Here is a 14,736-nt window from a genome sequence, read left to right on the forward strand (position 1 = left end):
GGAAAGAAGATAAGGATGAAGCAAATGAACAAATTGATGAACAAATGGAAAACCCACTTAAATGCATACCCCATGAATAACATAGAGATAAAGAATTTTGTTATGAATAAGTTTTAGAAGTATATATGGAGTAAATTGTTAGGGGAAAACATGTTATCTTGAGGAGTCCAAACCCACATGTTATCATCAACAAAAAGTCTACATAGAAGCTAGTATTATATGGAGAGCCAAAATTCTTATTGCTCAATTAGAAACTAACTGCCATCAACTTTGATGTGAAATAGAACGGTGCACTTTAATGTGAAGCACAATATCTTAGAAAAATCAAGAACAAACAATACAATTTATTCAATGAACGAACTATTAAACACTTGGAGAAATTTATCATCACATTGAATAAGAAAAATATTGAAATCCACAAATCAAAATAACAACTATTTTAAAACCTCCTTAATATTAAAAAATATTCATTAAATAATAACATCAACAAATGAAAAATGACATAAATATCTAAATTTCACCATTAGAAAAAGATATAATCCAAACAAGAGATGTTGAGCAGAAAAAGCATAACAATGGACAACGACTTTTTCCTTGCCTTCGATACCTTCTCCTAAAGCCAAACACACTGCACCGAATACACAGACCAACTACTCTACTTAATGTACACCAACCCTATTGAAAGTAAAATAACTTGTCTCACATGGCGATGGCTCGCTTTCCTGACACCCATAAAACTTTGTATTCTCCGTCAGAATACCAAATAAAAAAATTGCATTACATGATATAACACGTTCCTCGTTTCCAGCTTCACATAGTTTTCTTCTGCATTTTCTGCTACTGTGTGTTATTTTTATTTTTCGGTTTTGTTTTGCATTGATGGGAGCTGCAACAATGGCGTCCAGTGTTAATTTGACCCCGACGGTGATTTTGCCCTCGTCTTCTTCGGTAGCGCGGCAGCAATTTGCAGTTTCGGTTCGATCGGCTGGAGTGCGAGGGAGTTCGATTTCCATTTCGGGACTGAAACTGGCAAAAACCACAAAAAAATCATCGAATTTTTTGAAACCCCAGATAGTGCGATGCGTCGGGACAGAGGACGGCAGTGCAATAGCCACGGGTGTCGCTGTGGAAGACTATATTCCGATTGAGAAAAGTATGCATGTGTCTTCGCCTGATTTTACTCATGTATACCTAAACAAAAAGAAAATAATCTAAGTTAGGATATAACTTGCATTTTTAGATTTATTGTTCACAAGAATCTGAAGCTCCCATAAGTTATTGTTATTGAATGAATCAACATACACCTCAACTTCATCTTAACACTGGGTGAGTCCTGTATGCTTCTTGAAGAAGGTTAGCACTTGTTCTGGTATGGTAGCAGATAACTCTGCAAGATCCTTGCTAAAAGCTTTGCTTTGTAAATATATGACATCGGACACCTAAATGGTTCGGCCTTGGGTTTCTGCTCAATTGGAAAATTTGAAGCAGAGCTACAATTTATGTTAGAAGATACCTTTGATTTATTTTCTATCTCTGTTATCTTGTTTTTATACTTTGAGTTTTTATGAGCTACATGTCCTGGCTAGTTTTTCTATAAACTTCATGTCCTGCCAACTTGATCTTAACAACGCTTCATTTTCTCTCATATAGTTGTTTCCAAGTAATCTCCACGTGATGGACATCATTACCAGGAGGATTATATTTCATTGCATTTGCAAAAGTCATCCTCACATTAGCTGTGAAGTTTATTTTTTAGCCTAGTCTATATTGTGCCCAAATCCATGGGTTTACTAATAATCTGAAAACAGTCCAGGATATTCAACTTAACAGGATCAAGGGACATTAAAAACCTAACAAAATCTATGTGACATGAGCTTATTCAGAATATCAGCACACTGCTTCATCTGCTTGGTGTGGGTTTTCATTTGAACTGGATCTAGTCTCTGTCTTGTTCCATTTCAATTCAAATCCTTCCAAAAGGCCTCACTTAATACCGCCTTTAAGTTTGGCTTTTCAGCTGGAGGAATCTTACCATTAGAAGATACATATTTAAGATTGAGATGATGTGACTCACCATGGAGCTCCCTTTCCTTTTGCAAGAGTTTGAACAACATCTCCTTCCTAAACAATTATCTGCTTGAAATGATACTGGGGCTTGAACCACGCTAACAGGGTTACATTCTGACCATCGACCATCCAACCTTGAAATGTAGCCATCAGTTACGGTTGGAACTTTACCTTAAATGTAACTTGCATTTCTTCACTTACAATGTTTTGTCTGGTGAATCTTTCCTGGTCATTTTCCAATTAAAACGGATTTTGCAGCTCCATTCTTTCACTTCTGGACATCTGAACAATTGGAAAGACATGTATGGGTATACGAAGTGCGTCTGTTGTATCGCCATCACAACTTAAATTTATAGATTTCCTCTAATGAGGACTTGAATCCTCTGAGGCCATCTCAGACTTGAGTCTGCCAGGAGCTCCAAAACTTTCCATTTTCCCATTAGGCTGACTTTTTCCATTTTTATTGTACATATTTCCCATTAGGTAAGGTCCTAAGCGTAATTTAGATTTCTATGAATGTTGTTTACAGAGCCCCTTACCACCTTGTGAACTCTTCCACAACTGTCTTTGAGCCCATCTCTCTTTCACTAGAAACTATGGGGGACCTGGCCTTTCGGGAACACCCTACAAACCTCTTATCTTTTGTTTCCATGACTATCAGAAGCTCTGAATCCTTACTCTGATCCTCATCGTTATCTTCTAAGCATTCATTAGAGCAGAGATATACCTTACCTTTATTTGAGTAGGTAGCCCAAAAGGATTTCCTGCATGGGCATCCACTGAATCAGAAAATAAGCATTGATGATGTCTTTGCAATAAAAAATCCTTTATTTTGTTAGAAATTGCTCTCTCCTTCAATTGAAATTCAAATGGAATGGGCAGGCATGGATCTCTTCTGTCGAGAGGCAGCGAGTGCTTGTAACAATTTTTAGCCACACAACCAATTTTGTGACGAGCATGCTGTCTAAAGGGTATGCCTTCATAATCCATTTCCAGCAAAAAATAGTCAGAGGCCATAGAGACGCATAACCTTCTTTGGCAATGGGATATCCAAATCTAGACCATTCTTTAACTATGAATAAATCATGTGACAGCTATCAAAGGAATTATTATCATTAACTTCAAGATCACCCAGATTCTACCAATTCTCTTCAGCTCCTTTTTTTTTTTGTGACTGAGGGGTATCCCCACAACCCAGCCCAGTGCTTAACCTGCCTTGCCTTGGTCAAATAGAAAGCACTCAAGTGTAAACCTTAGCTCCTTTTTGATACAAAACTCCAAAGGTAAGCCATAAACTCTAACCCAAAATCCCGCTCTCAAGGAAGGGAAATCTCCACTAACAAAGCATGGCAACTATTTTCTTATTTGTATATTTGAATTTCCACGGATCTCCATAGCTGCATGTGCAAACAGGTTTGCAATCAGCCATGTGAAACTGTGTAAGAAGATCAAGAGCACACTTAATTTGTGTTAGACTAACCGTGAAATCAGACTAAGTAAAGTAAACACAACATTGAGAAAAATAGTGCAAAAGACCCATGTCAATCATTTCAAATTTGCCTCATACAGCTGACATGACTATACCAATTGTGGATAAATAACTTCTTGTGATGATGAGATCAACAACACATAAAAATAAGATTAGGAGTGTATGCATCTTGTCAGAAAATATAGACATTTGGACCTAGGTGACATTGAGAGATCTCTCTTTGAAAGGAAGGAATTGATCCTTGCATACCAAGCCCAAGGGGCTTGTTTGAACCTGTTAAGATTCTGAAGTCTTCATGCCAAAGAATAATTTTGAATGAATCCCTATGGGTGCTTCGTGTATACCTCCTCCTGAAGATCCCCTTATATAAAGGCACTCTTCATACCTATTTGATGTACAGCACAGTGATTAGCAGTTGCAATGGAAAGAGTCAACCAGATGGAGTTCATTTTAAATAAAGGTCTTAGTGTAATCAATGCCTGCAACTTGGGAGAACCGTTTTGCCACAAGTTGTGCTTTGAACTTATCATTGCTACCATCCACGACATACTTGATTTGACAGATCCACTTGCATTAAACCATTTGCTTCCTTCTAGGAAGTGAGACCAAATATTAAGTTTGATTCCTTAGGAAGGAATCGTATGTGTGCTCTGATTCCTTTCAACAATATTAGATACTTTGCAGAAATATTGTGAATTTGGAATAGTCAATGTAGGCATGAGGATTATCTTGATGTTGTGATTGTGTTAGATTGTTTGAAAGATTCCAGCTAGTAACCTCCAACCTATAGAGTCCCACGAGCCCAAAGTGGTAGAAAAGTAGTAGGACAAGCCTCTGTCTCAAAGTTTTGAGTTTGAGGAGAGTCCTCTATATTATACTTGACTTGTAGGATGGGAGTCCTCTAAAGCACCACCAACAAATAAGGAGTCCAAAGTGAAGGAAGAAGGAGAAGTGACGAGAGTAAAAACTTGGTGAGATTTCCTTGAATTGTACACTCCCTGCAATGATCAGCTTCTGAGTATTAGGATGCAACAACATACCCTTTCACACCATCTGGATAGTCTACAAAAATGTTAGAATAATAGCTACATATATTAATGGTCAATATCGTATTTTATTAGTTTAACTTTAGATTATGTCAGTTTAGTTTAGATAGAATGTTTCTATTTTCTGTTTTCAGTTGTTCGGTAGTTTCTTTTAGAAACTCTTGCAATGTAATTGCCTATAAATTGTATTCCTTCCTCAATAATAAACAAGCAATTACCATTGTCTCATTTGCGTAACATGGTATTAGAGCGGGAAATTTTTACTGCGACCTCTTGTAAGAATTTTAAATTTTTTTCTTAAAGTCTGTTTCTTTTCGAAATTTCATGGGGATTCTGGTTGAAGGAAAAATCATGGCTTCCTTGAACAAAAGTCATTATATATATTCCTTTCCTCCCGTCGGCACTTTTTGGGCCGTATTTTTTTTGCATCAAACTCTCTTGGGGTTGCGATTTTCTAGGCCGTAGGTTTTTCTCTCCACGCATTTGTTGCTGCTTTGTTCAACGACCATTTTTACAAAATCGCGACCTTTTGAAACGTGTTTTTGCATCTTCTTTGCATGTTTTTCCAACACGGCTAGGGCTCGTATGAGTTTGGGCACCGTTTTACAAAAATATCATGCCATGTATGAAGAGTTTTTGCGAGCAACGTGTGTATTATTTTTTCGCGTCTGCTCAGATCTTTGTCTGGTCGTCTCCCGTGACTTGCATTTTTAGACGCGAATGTATTCACGTTTTCTTTGTTGTGTGATTCATCTGAGGTTTTTCAGACTTTTCTTTCTAGGCATTTTGTGAAACTCGACGAAGGGTTTCTAGAGTTTTTTGCATTGGGAGTTTTACAAGGAGACATTTTTGTCTCGGAAATTGTGCCTTGGGATTCATGCCTAGTTAGATTTTAAATCTGAAGCTTCTGCCTTGATTTCTGTGCCTTCACTAGTTTGACCTCGGGGTACATGATGGCATCTTTGACAAATATTATGGCTTGAAAGTAGCCGAAAATTCAATGGGAAAAACTATAACACTTGGAAGCAGCGTATGCTGACTATCTTTGAGTATAGGTGCCTTGATGTAGTTGTTCTGGGCACGTCTACACGTCCTTCAACAACAGGAAAAGACCAGGACAAACGGGATGAGCGAAACCGAGAAGTTGTCATGCTCATCAAACTCTCAGTCACAGATGATCAGCTCCCTCAGGTGCCATCTGGTAAAACTGTTAAGGAAATCTGGGATCATTTGAAGGCCCTTCATGAAACCTTCGATAAGAGAAGAGCGTTCTTTCTCAAGAACATGCTGTTTTCCATCATGATGGATGAGAAAATGTCCTTACAAGAGCATCTGACAAAGATTAAGGACATCCTTGATCAGTTGGAGGCGATTGGTTGAAAAATGGAGGAAGACATGGTAGTCATCACTTTGAAGAGTCTACCTAAGTCTTATGAGCATTTTGTCGAGACACTCAACATTACTTCAACTAATGTTGATTTAAAGTTTCTAGATCTTTGTAACAAGCTTTTACAGTAGGATCGTTGGAGACAACAATTTGGGAGGAGTGCCAGTTCGTCCTCCACAGAACAAGCATTCTCTGCTAAATCTTCTGCTAAATCTTCTGCTAAGGACAAAGGGGAAGGTCAATCTTCTCAGCTGAAGGGTTCAGGTCCTTCTTAAGACAACAAGAAGAAAAAGAACGTTTAGTGTAATTATTGCCACAAGTATGGTCACATGAATGGCGACTGTCGCCATCGGTTGGCTTCTAAGCAAAAGTAGGGAGGGTCTCAACCCAAAGCAAATATCGCAGAGCACTCTGATAAAAAAGAATCTTCTTTCTACGCCTTTATGGCCAAAATAATTGCATATCCAGTAAATGTTTTTGCTTGGTATATCGATTCAAGGGCTTCTTGGCATTTTACTCATCGTCGGGATTGGTTCACAAAATTCAAACCATTCTCTGATTCAATGATCTTTGTAGGAGGAGAGTATAGTGTTGCCGGTAAGGGCAATGTGCAGATTCACTTTGGAGGGAGAAATTTGATATTTCTCGATGTATACTATGTTGCAGGCATGGAACTTAACCTTCCCTCAGTTAGTCAGATCATGAGACATTCTCCCCTGTTGGATGTTGTTTTCAGTGCCCACACTTGCAGTATTGTTGTTAGGGAGACCCGCACTACAATTGCTATGGGACTTGAGGATTTGTTGGTGTGTTTTTTATGCAAGCTCAACTCAGAATAAAATATCCAAAGATATCCTATTCTCTCTTGATCAAAATCTTCTATGTGCTAAATAGATGGACTGTGTGATCACAAAGACGACTCCAAGGTTCTAGATTCATGCGGATAGTCTCAGTTGGTTCGTTGTGATATGCTGGTAATCTCAAGGGGAACTTACACAGTTGTTCGAGGAGTGAATCAATCAAAGGATTCTGTTGCTTGCCGACACTTGTAACTTTCTTCTTTTTTGGAATGATTTTGCAATAAGTTCTTTCAATCCTACTTCTACTAAGACTTGAAAAGAAAGGGCAAAGGGAGGGTTTAGGAAGATAATTCTAATTCTAAGCTAATCCTATGAACTTTGGAGACAAAAATTGCAAAAGTGGAATTAAAACCAATTCTTGCTTCACCAAATTCAACAACTACACGAACGATGCTATCTTCTAAGAAATTCAAAAGATTTTCATATCACTGATATTCACCAACATTTTGAACAATGAATATAGTAGTAGAAGTTAAGTTTTCATTTATTGGTTCAGGCTAACTTTGCACAATAATTGAAAATCAGCCAATTATCAAAAGTAAGAACACATCCATTCCACATTAAGCAATTCTATCAAATCCTTCATTCAATCTATCAACTTGAAAAATGAAATCTATTCTATTGAGAGCCAAGAAACCATGCTAACTTCCAAAAGTAGACAAAAATTCACCAACAATTGAACAATGGATAATGTCTTAACACTTAAGGAGTATCACTACAACAATTTCTCAGAAATCTCCCTCTTTACAAATGAGAGGAGGAGGGCTTATATAGACACCCCATTACAAAACAACGGCCCAAATTGATCCAAGATCAATGGCCAAGATTAAAACATTAAAGCCCTAATTAGGGTCTGTTACAATAGTTATCCAAAGTGGGCCAATGAGAAATAAACAATCACCAAATCCAGCTTTCTTTTAGAAGCGGGTGTCCCTTATCCTTTCCTTTGGCAACAAATTCAATGAACTTGGTCACTATGGGGCCGAGCTCTTCCATTGGGACACTTGGCATAATGTCGACCTTGTATTCCATCAGGTCCATCTTATTAGTTTTCAAAAACCATCCTCAATGGACAGATATGAGGATGCCTTGCTAAAATGTTGCTTTTGGATTGGATTCGCGGAAGTGAAGAAGTTGCTCTTGAACTTTGGCCTTCAGGTTCTCTACATCCATGTCTTTGTCTTGAACTGCTTCTTGCTCAAGCACATCAGAGACTGTGACAAAGATCTTGTCTTGGATTGCTTTGATTGTTTCCTCTATTTTGGCACCATCAATCTTCATCTTTTCCAAGGAATATTTATGGATTAAGGAATATTTCTTTGCCTTCTTTTCTTGAAGTCTTCGAGGTCCAGACTATTGATTTTGTGATTAGACTGATAACAATAAATAGAAAATAACAAATGCAACACACATAACACAATAGTACCCTGGGAAAATCTCCCTCTTGGAGGTGAAAAACCCAGCAACAAATATCTCAGATTGTATTAGATTAAACACAGTAGCAGATTTACAATGTTCCTTGTTAGGGCACAATCCAAAATAGAACACAACGTATCTGAGATACACAAATCTGCCTTGAAGTTCTGATCACTATCACTGTGAATCACTTTGACAGCCCAGAACGGAGTTCGCTGTCTTTTAATGATGTTTGTGTAGTCATATATGATCTTCGCCCAGCCTGGAAGATGGATCGCCAGCCTTAGACAGAATCCGCTTGCAATGTTTTTGCTGATTAGAAGGCAGAGGGCAGATCGCTAGCCTGAATAGCAGATATAACTTGCTGAAGATGATTTGCGAATAGTAGATAGCTTGCTGGTTGATGTGTAGAGGTAAGTCACACATTAGAGAGATAGATGATTCGCTGATCTGATTGTTATTTGACCTCAGATCACCTTGCATATATAGGTGTCAATTCCTTCTATAGGTCGCTAGTCGGCCTTGCATAATTTTGGTGCCAAGAATCACAAGTTACATTATGGGTCTTGCCCAATTTACATAATTGCAAGTTACATACACCGCCCAAATAGGGCCAGACCTAAACAAGAATTAATGTAACAAAATGTGATAGCAAACATGGCTAAGGCCGACAAGCCAATTAGCCATTAGGTGTACTAGGTCGGCCCTAGAAGGGATCCGACCTAGCTACACATCAACACTCCCTCTTAGCTAGGGAGGATTCCTTTTGAATAACCAAGTCAAATAGTGACAACCACCATGGCTACTCCCAGAGGATGGGTTCATCATGGCTACTCCCATGGATAGAAAAGATGCATGTATTCATCACAGAATAGTGTTGACATTCTCCATAGCTACTCCCAAAGGGTGAATAAGAACAAATGCTACCTCATGAAATTTCTTCCATGACATCCACCATGCCTACTCACAAAGGGTGGATCCACCATACCTACTTGCAGAGGGTGGAACGAGGGCTCTCACCTCAAACTTCTCCCAGAGAAGAATGCATTTCCACCATGCCTACTCGCAGAGGGTGGATCCACCATACCTACTTGCAGAGGGTGGAATGAGGGCTTTCACCTCAAACTTCTCCCAGAGAAGAATGCATTTCCACCATGCCTAGTCGCAGAGGGTGGAACGAGGGCTTTCACCTCAAACTTCTCCTAGAGAAGAATGCATTAACCAAAATATGTGGCTTCCTCTGAAGCTGAAAAGTCAAGCTCCCTTAAGCTTCCGCAAGCTCCCTCTGAAGCTGAAATGTCATGCTTCCTCTGAAGCTGGAACGTCAAGCTCCCTCTGAAGCTGAAATCAATTTTCTGACCTCCTTGTCCAAGGTTAGCTCTAGTTATGTATCACCAACTCAGCTTTATGGTAGCAAGCTGTCTCTAGACTTCAGCCAGTGATGCTTCCTCATAGGATGCCTCAAAATATTCCTTCCTTGAAGAAACGCTTCCGGCCATCATCTCAGTTCTATGATTGCAAGCTTCAAGTTCTTTCTCCCTTGAATGCTTCTTGGTCTATCCTTTCTTTATCTCAAAGACCACCTATAGAGCATAAGCAAGAGCGCCTATTGCTTCACTAAAATCCCCTTCATATTCCTCCTGAATGTCAATCTCTTCATTGCAAATAGAATTCCAAAAACCTATAACCTGAAGAGCAACAGCCTGTGATGAAATATCCTGCAAGTAAGGGGCAAGTTTCACATGGTAAGTACATTCAAATGCAGCTTATCTGCTGCCAATGTAAATAACACACATATTTAATGACTACATATGCAATACATGAACATTAAAGGACTACTTATCTCTTTATTGATTTTCCCAGCCATGTATTCAAGTGGAGACCCTGCAAGTCTTGAGAACTCTCTGTGGTTGATGAAGTCATCGCTATCTATGGTGTAGCAGCATCACTGTGGTCTGCACACGAGGTTGTCCAGTATGGAAACAAAGATAACTAGCCAAGGTGATATTAATATTGCATCATGCAAGATGACATTGTTCCCCTCCACCATGATTTCTAGGCACCACGTGCATCATTAGATAAGCCTTTATGGTTGGCATGCTCGCCACCATCTTGTGTGTAGAAGGAGAGGTGAAACAAACTACTATCAATTTGATCACAACCAATTCTAACCAAGCTCTCATACCATGTTGATTTTGTGATCAGATTGATAACAGTAAATAGAAAATAACAAATGCAACACACATAACACAGCAGTACCCTGGGAAAACCTCCCTCTTGGAGGAGAAAAACCCAACAACAAATATCTCAGATTGTATTAGATCAAACACAGTATCAGATTTACAATGTTCCTTGTTAGGGCACAATCCAAAATATAACACAACTTATCTGAGATACACAAATCTGCCTTGAAGTTCTGATCACTATCACTATGAATCACTTTGACAGCCCAAAATGGAGTTCGCTGCCTTTGAGTAATGTTTATATGATCTTCGCCCAGCCTGGAAGATGGATCGCCAACCTTAGACAGAATTCGCTTGACTGGAGATATCAATTCGCTTGCAATGTTTTTTTGCTGATTAGAAGGCAGAGGGCAGATCGCTAGCCTGAATAGCAGATATAACTTGCTGAAGATGATTCGCCAATAGTAGATAGCTCGCTGGTTGATGTGCAGAGTTAAGTCGCACATTAGAGAGATAGATGATTCGCTGATCTGATTGTTATTTGACCTCAGATCACCTTGCATATATAGGTGTCAATGCCTTCTATGTCTCTAGTCGGCCTTGCATAATTTTGGTGTCAAGAATCACAAGTTACATTATGATTTACAAGTTACACATATAGGTCTTGACCTATTACACGTTACATTATGGGCCTTGCCCAATTTACATATTTGCAAGTTACATACACCGCCCAAATAGGGCCAGACCTAAACAAGAATTTATGTAACAAAATGTAATAGCAAACATGGCTAAGGCCAAAAGGTCAATTAGCCATTAGGTGTACTAGGTTGGCCCTAGAAGGGATCTGACCTAGCTACACATCAACACAGACCGCCATGGTTGGTATCCCCAACCCTCTTCCATTCCATCACGATCTTGGGCTCCAGCTTTGGTCCTTTGTTATTGATTCACATCTACACATTTCTTGAAATCCTTCCTTGAGTTGACATCTACCACCTGGAAATCATGAAAATTTTCTAAGTTAAAAAAAACAATAAGGGGGTTTGATGTTAATTTCCAGCCTAGAGTGCAAAGTTTGAAGAAATTTTCAAAGGATAATTCTTAGACTTAGTGAAATTTTGGAAATTGAAGCATTTGCCCCTAAAAAGCATAAAAAAGTGAGATGATTTTGAATAAAATTTGAAGAATCCGAAATGAAAGTTCTTATGCACTTCTGGAAAATTACAAATTCCGATTGAAAATCTGAAAGAAATTTGGAATTCGAATGAAAATCCGCCCTCAATTCTTAGTAAACGTGAGAATTTTGATAAAATTCCCTAAATTGCTTAAGGAATCATTTTCAAAGTTGGCCTCCAATGTGGAAATTGGCTTTGAAATTCTTTCGGAAGATGTCTTGGAAATTTGCAGTTTTGAACTTTTTCAACACTTGGCAAATTTTCTAGAGTTTTGAACCTTTTCAACACTTAGGCAAATTTCATCTTGATTTCAACCTTTTTTTGCTTTATTCCTCAACGCTTAACCAAAATTTTCAAATTCTTCCTCTTTTCTTATACCCCCCTTGGGTGGACTTCCTATGGTCTTGTGGATAATCCTTGCTTCTTGGAGGAATTTTCCATGTTCCTAGGTGGACTTGATTCTTGGCAATCAAGGAATTTCTTCTTTAGGCATTGGATGTTCTTCCTATTTGAAATTTTGAACAAGGATTTTCACCAAGCAATCCACGACAGACTTTCCTATTGATTGGAAATTTTCCTATGTTGCCATACTTAGCCCAAAAAATTTCGAATTTCTTCATTTTCACCTTGGGCGAATTTTCTCTTTGCTTTTATTATTTATGCCTTCACCATTTGCTTTAGGCGAATTTTCTTGTGTTTCCACACTTGCTTTAGTGAAACTTCTTTATCCACCAAGGGCAGACTTCATGATGACTTAGGATAATTCTCTCATGCCTTGGTGGACTTCATGTGTGGTTGGGGAACTTTTCATGTGTCTTGGGCGTGTAGTGTCCCAAATTGTACCCGGTGCATTTATGACACTTGTGCGTGACGCCTAAGGCACTTATGATGACCCTATGATCAAAATTGCAACATTTTGTCATCATAGGACCTTCATCCTAAAGATCATTGTTTAGCCCTGTTAGCCCTTTGGGACCTATTCTCGACGAACGTCAGCGCGACGCAGGGATGTCTGCGCGCCGTGCTAACGTCCCGAAAAACGGTCGGATTTTAAAAGTGTCGGTGACTCAGATGCGCGCCAATGCGTGTCTTTTCGCCTGCGTCGTGCCGTAACGACTCTCAACGCTTGTTTCGAATTAAAAACCCTTTCCAACTCATTTGGGGAGGTTCCCACTTTGGGTTCTTGGCTCTTGATCTTTGCGCTCTCTCAAGCTCTCTCAAAAGCTCTCTTTGGCAAGCTCTTGGCTCTTGCAACATCACCATCAAAAGCAAGCTATCAATACCAACATCAAGCTTCCCAACCTCGTGGTGGCTTCTTACCAATTCGTCTATCAAGTGGGCTTCATCACGCTCGCGATGCCAAATATCAAGGAGGGTTTGATTTCAAAACTTACTCTCTCTATTTCACTTTCATGCAATGAGTCCTTTGCATTAATAAGTGTATTTACCAATATTCCAATATCTATTTGCATGCAATAGGAATTAGATTTCTTTTTGCATCTATTTACCAATTTACCAATTTTTTCCAAGTTATCTATTTTTCAATCTATACCAATCTGGCTGTCCGTGGCGGTGGAAACACCTAAGCGGGGGTCTGACTAAGGCAAGCCCCTATACAGCCCCAACATTTTCCCCCTTTTCTGTGTGCACAGGTATAGGTTTGACCCAACACTTGGACTTTGGGATTTATCGTTTTTTGGACATACAGACAATAGCGCAGGGCACTGGCGTCTTAAACTTGAGAGCTTCCCAGGTTCCCTATTTGCTCTATCCTTTCTACTTCATATTTCAGTTTAAGCGGTTAGTAGTTTAGTTAATTATGTTTTTGTTCTGTGTTATGTCTATAAGAACCAGGCATCTTTGTCTAGCTCTGCGTTCTGTCCAGCACCGCAGTGCAGTCCACAATCCGCATTGCAGTCTTGGGCCCGCGCTATTGTCTCGGTTATAGAACGTTGCAGAGTTCGTCAGAGGTTCATCTCAATTCTCTGACAGATCCAGAGCATTCCTTTTGCTCCTGGCTCAACGTTGCGCTTGTTCGAAGAGGTAATCGGACGGATAATTTGTCCTTGGGGATTCATCTTTCCTAAGGTGGCAAATCCCATCCATTATAGGGTGGACTTTGCATGTGCTCAAGGAACTTTCCTTATGCCTTGGGCGGACTTTGCATGTTCTCAAGGAACTTTCCTTATGCCTTGGGCAAATCTGGTGATGGGACAAGGAATATTCATACCCCCTAGTGCGGACTTGGATGTGGCATTGGGAACTTTCTTCACCAAGCATTGCAGACTTCATCATGAGTTAGGATAATTCTACCTCAAGGAGGGTGGACTTCATGAAGCCTTGGAAAGTCTTCCTCATGCCATAGCGGACTTGATATTGCAACAAGAAATTTCTTCCAAGCATGGGCGGACTTGGTCATTGATGAAGGAATTTCTTTATGGACGAGTGATCTTGACGATTTGAATAATAAAATTTCTTGATCTTGACTTCAGACTTAGCTGTTTTCTTATGATTTTCAACTAGCCTTTTGGAAATTATCCTTTGGATACGAAAGTTTTCTCTGGATGAATTCTCTTGACTTGACATCTTTCTTGCCTCGATGACCACCTACGTTCTTGAAAAAGGAAAACAACAACTTTCTATCTTTAGAAAAAAGCAACTCGAAAAAGCAGATTCCCGAATTGGCCCCAAAATGCCAAAAACAAAACTTTCTAAATTTAGAAAAAAACAAAAAAGCAAAATTTCCTAAAAATAGGAAGTTGTCATAATTGATCTCGGGAAATTGCGATTTTATTCCTTCGACCTGTCTGAGCCCATTCCTAGCATCAAAACACTATTTCGACCATTCTTTCTCTTCACTGATTTTGGTGACTACTCCAAATTTCAAAAAACTTGGCTCATTTGCAAAGGTGAGAGACTGGAGACAAAACCCTACGATGCCAAAACATCACCCCAAAAAGAAAAAACAAGGGGATCCCCATTTCCAATGGGGTGATGTGTGAAAATGTCACAACAGGATCATGATCTTTATAGACTTGTTGATTCTAGTGATTCTTAGGAGCACGCCATGGCAGCCAAAAGTTCTTCCATCAGCAATCTTTGGCATCAGTGTT

The 14,736-nt window shown here is 39.3% G+C and overlaps 1 protein-coding gene across 1 annotated transcript in view; it reads left to right on the plus strand.

The window, feature by feature from the left end:
- The first annotated feature begins 555 nt into the window (after nt 1-555).
- LOC131034287 (uncharacterized) overlaps nt 556-14,736 on the plus strand; it is a 30,177-nt gene continuing 15,996 nt past the window's right edge. Inside the window, exon 1 of the mRNA XM_057965733.2 lies at nt 556-1,153. Coding sequence (XP_057821716.2) covers nt 880-1,153 — 274 coding nt within the window. The 5' untranslated portion in view covers nt 556-879. The remainder of the gene's footprint in view (nt 1,154-14,736) is intronic.

This window comes from Cryptomeria japonica, chromosome 3 (genome assembly GCF_030272615.1).
Source record: "Cryptomeria japonica chromosome 3, Sugi_1.0, whole genome shotgun sequence".
NCBI classification, from domain to species: domain Eukaryota; kingdom Viridiplantae; phylum Streptophyta; class Pinopsida; order Cupressales; family Cupressaceae; genus Cryptomeria; species Cryptomeria japonica.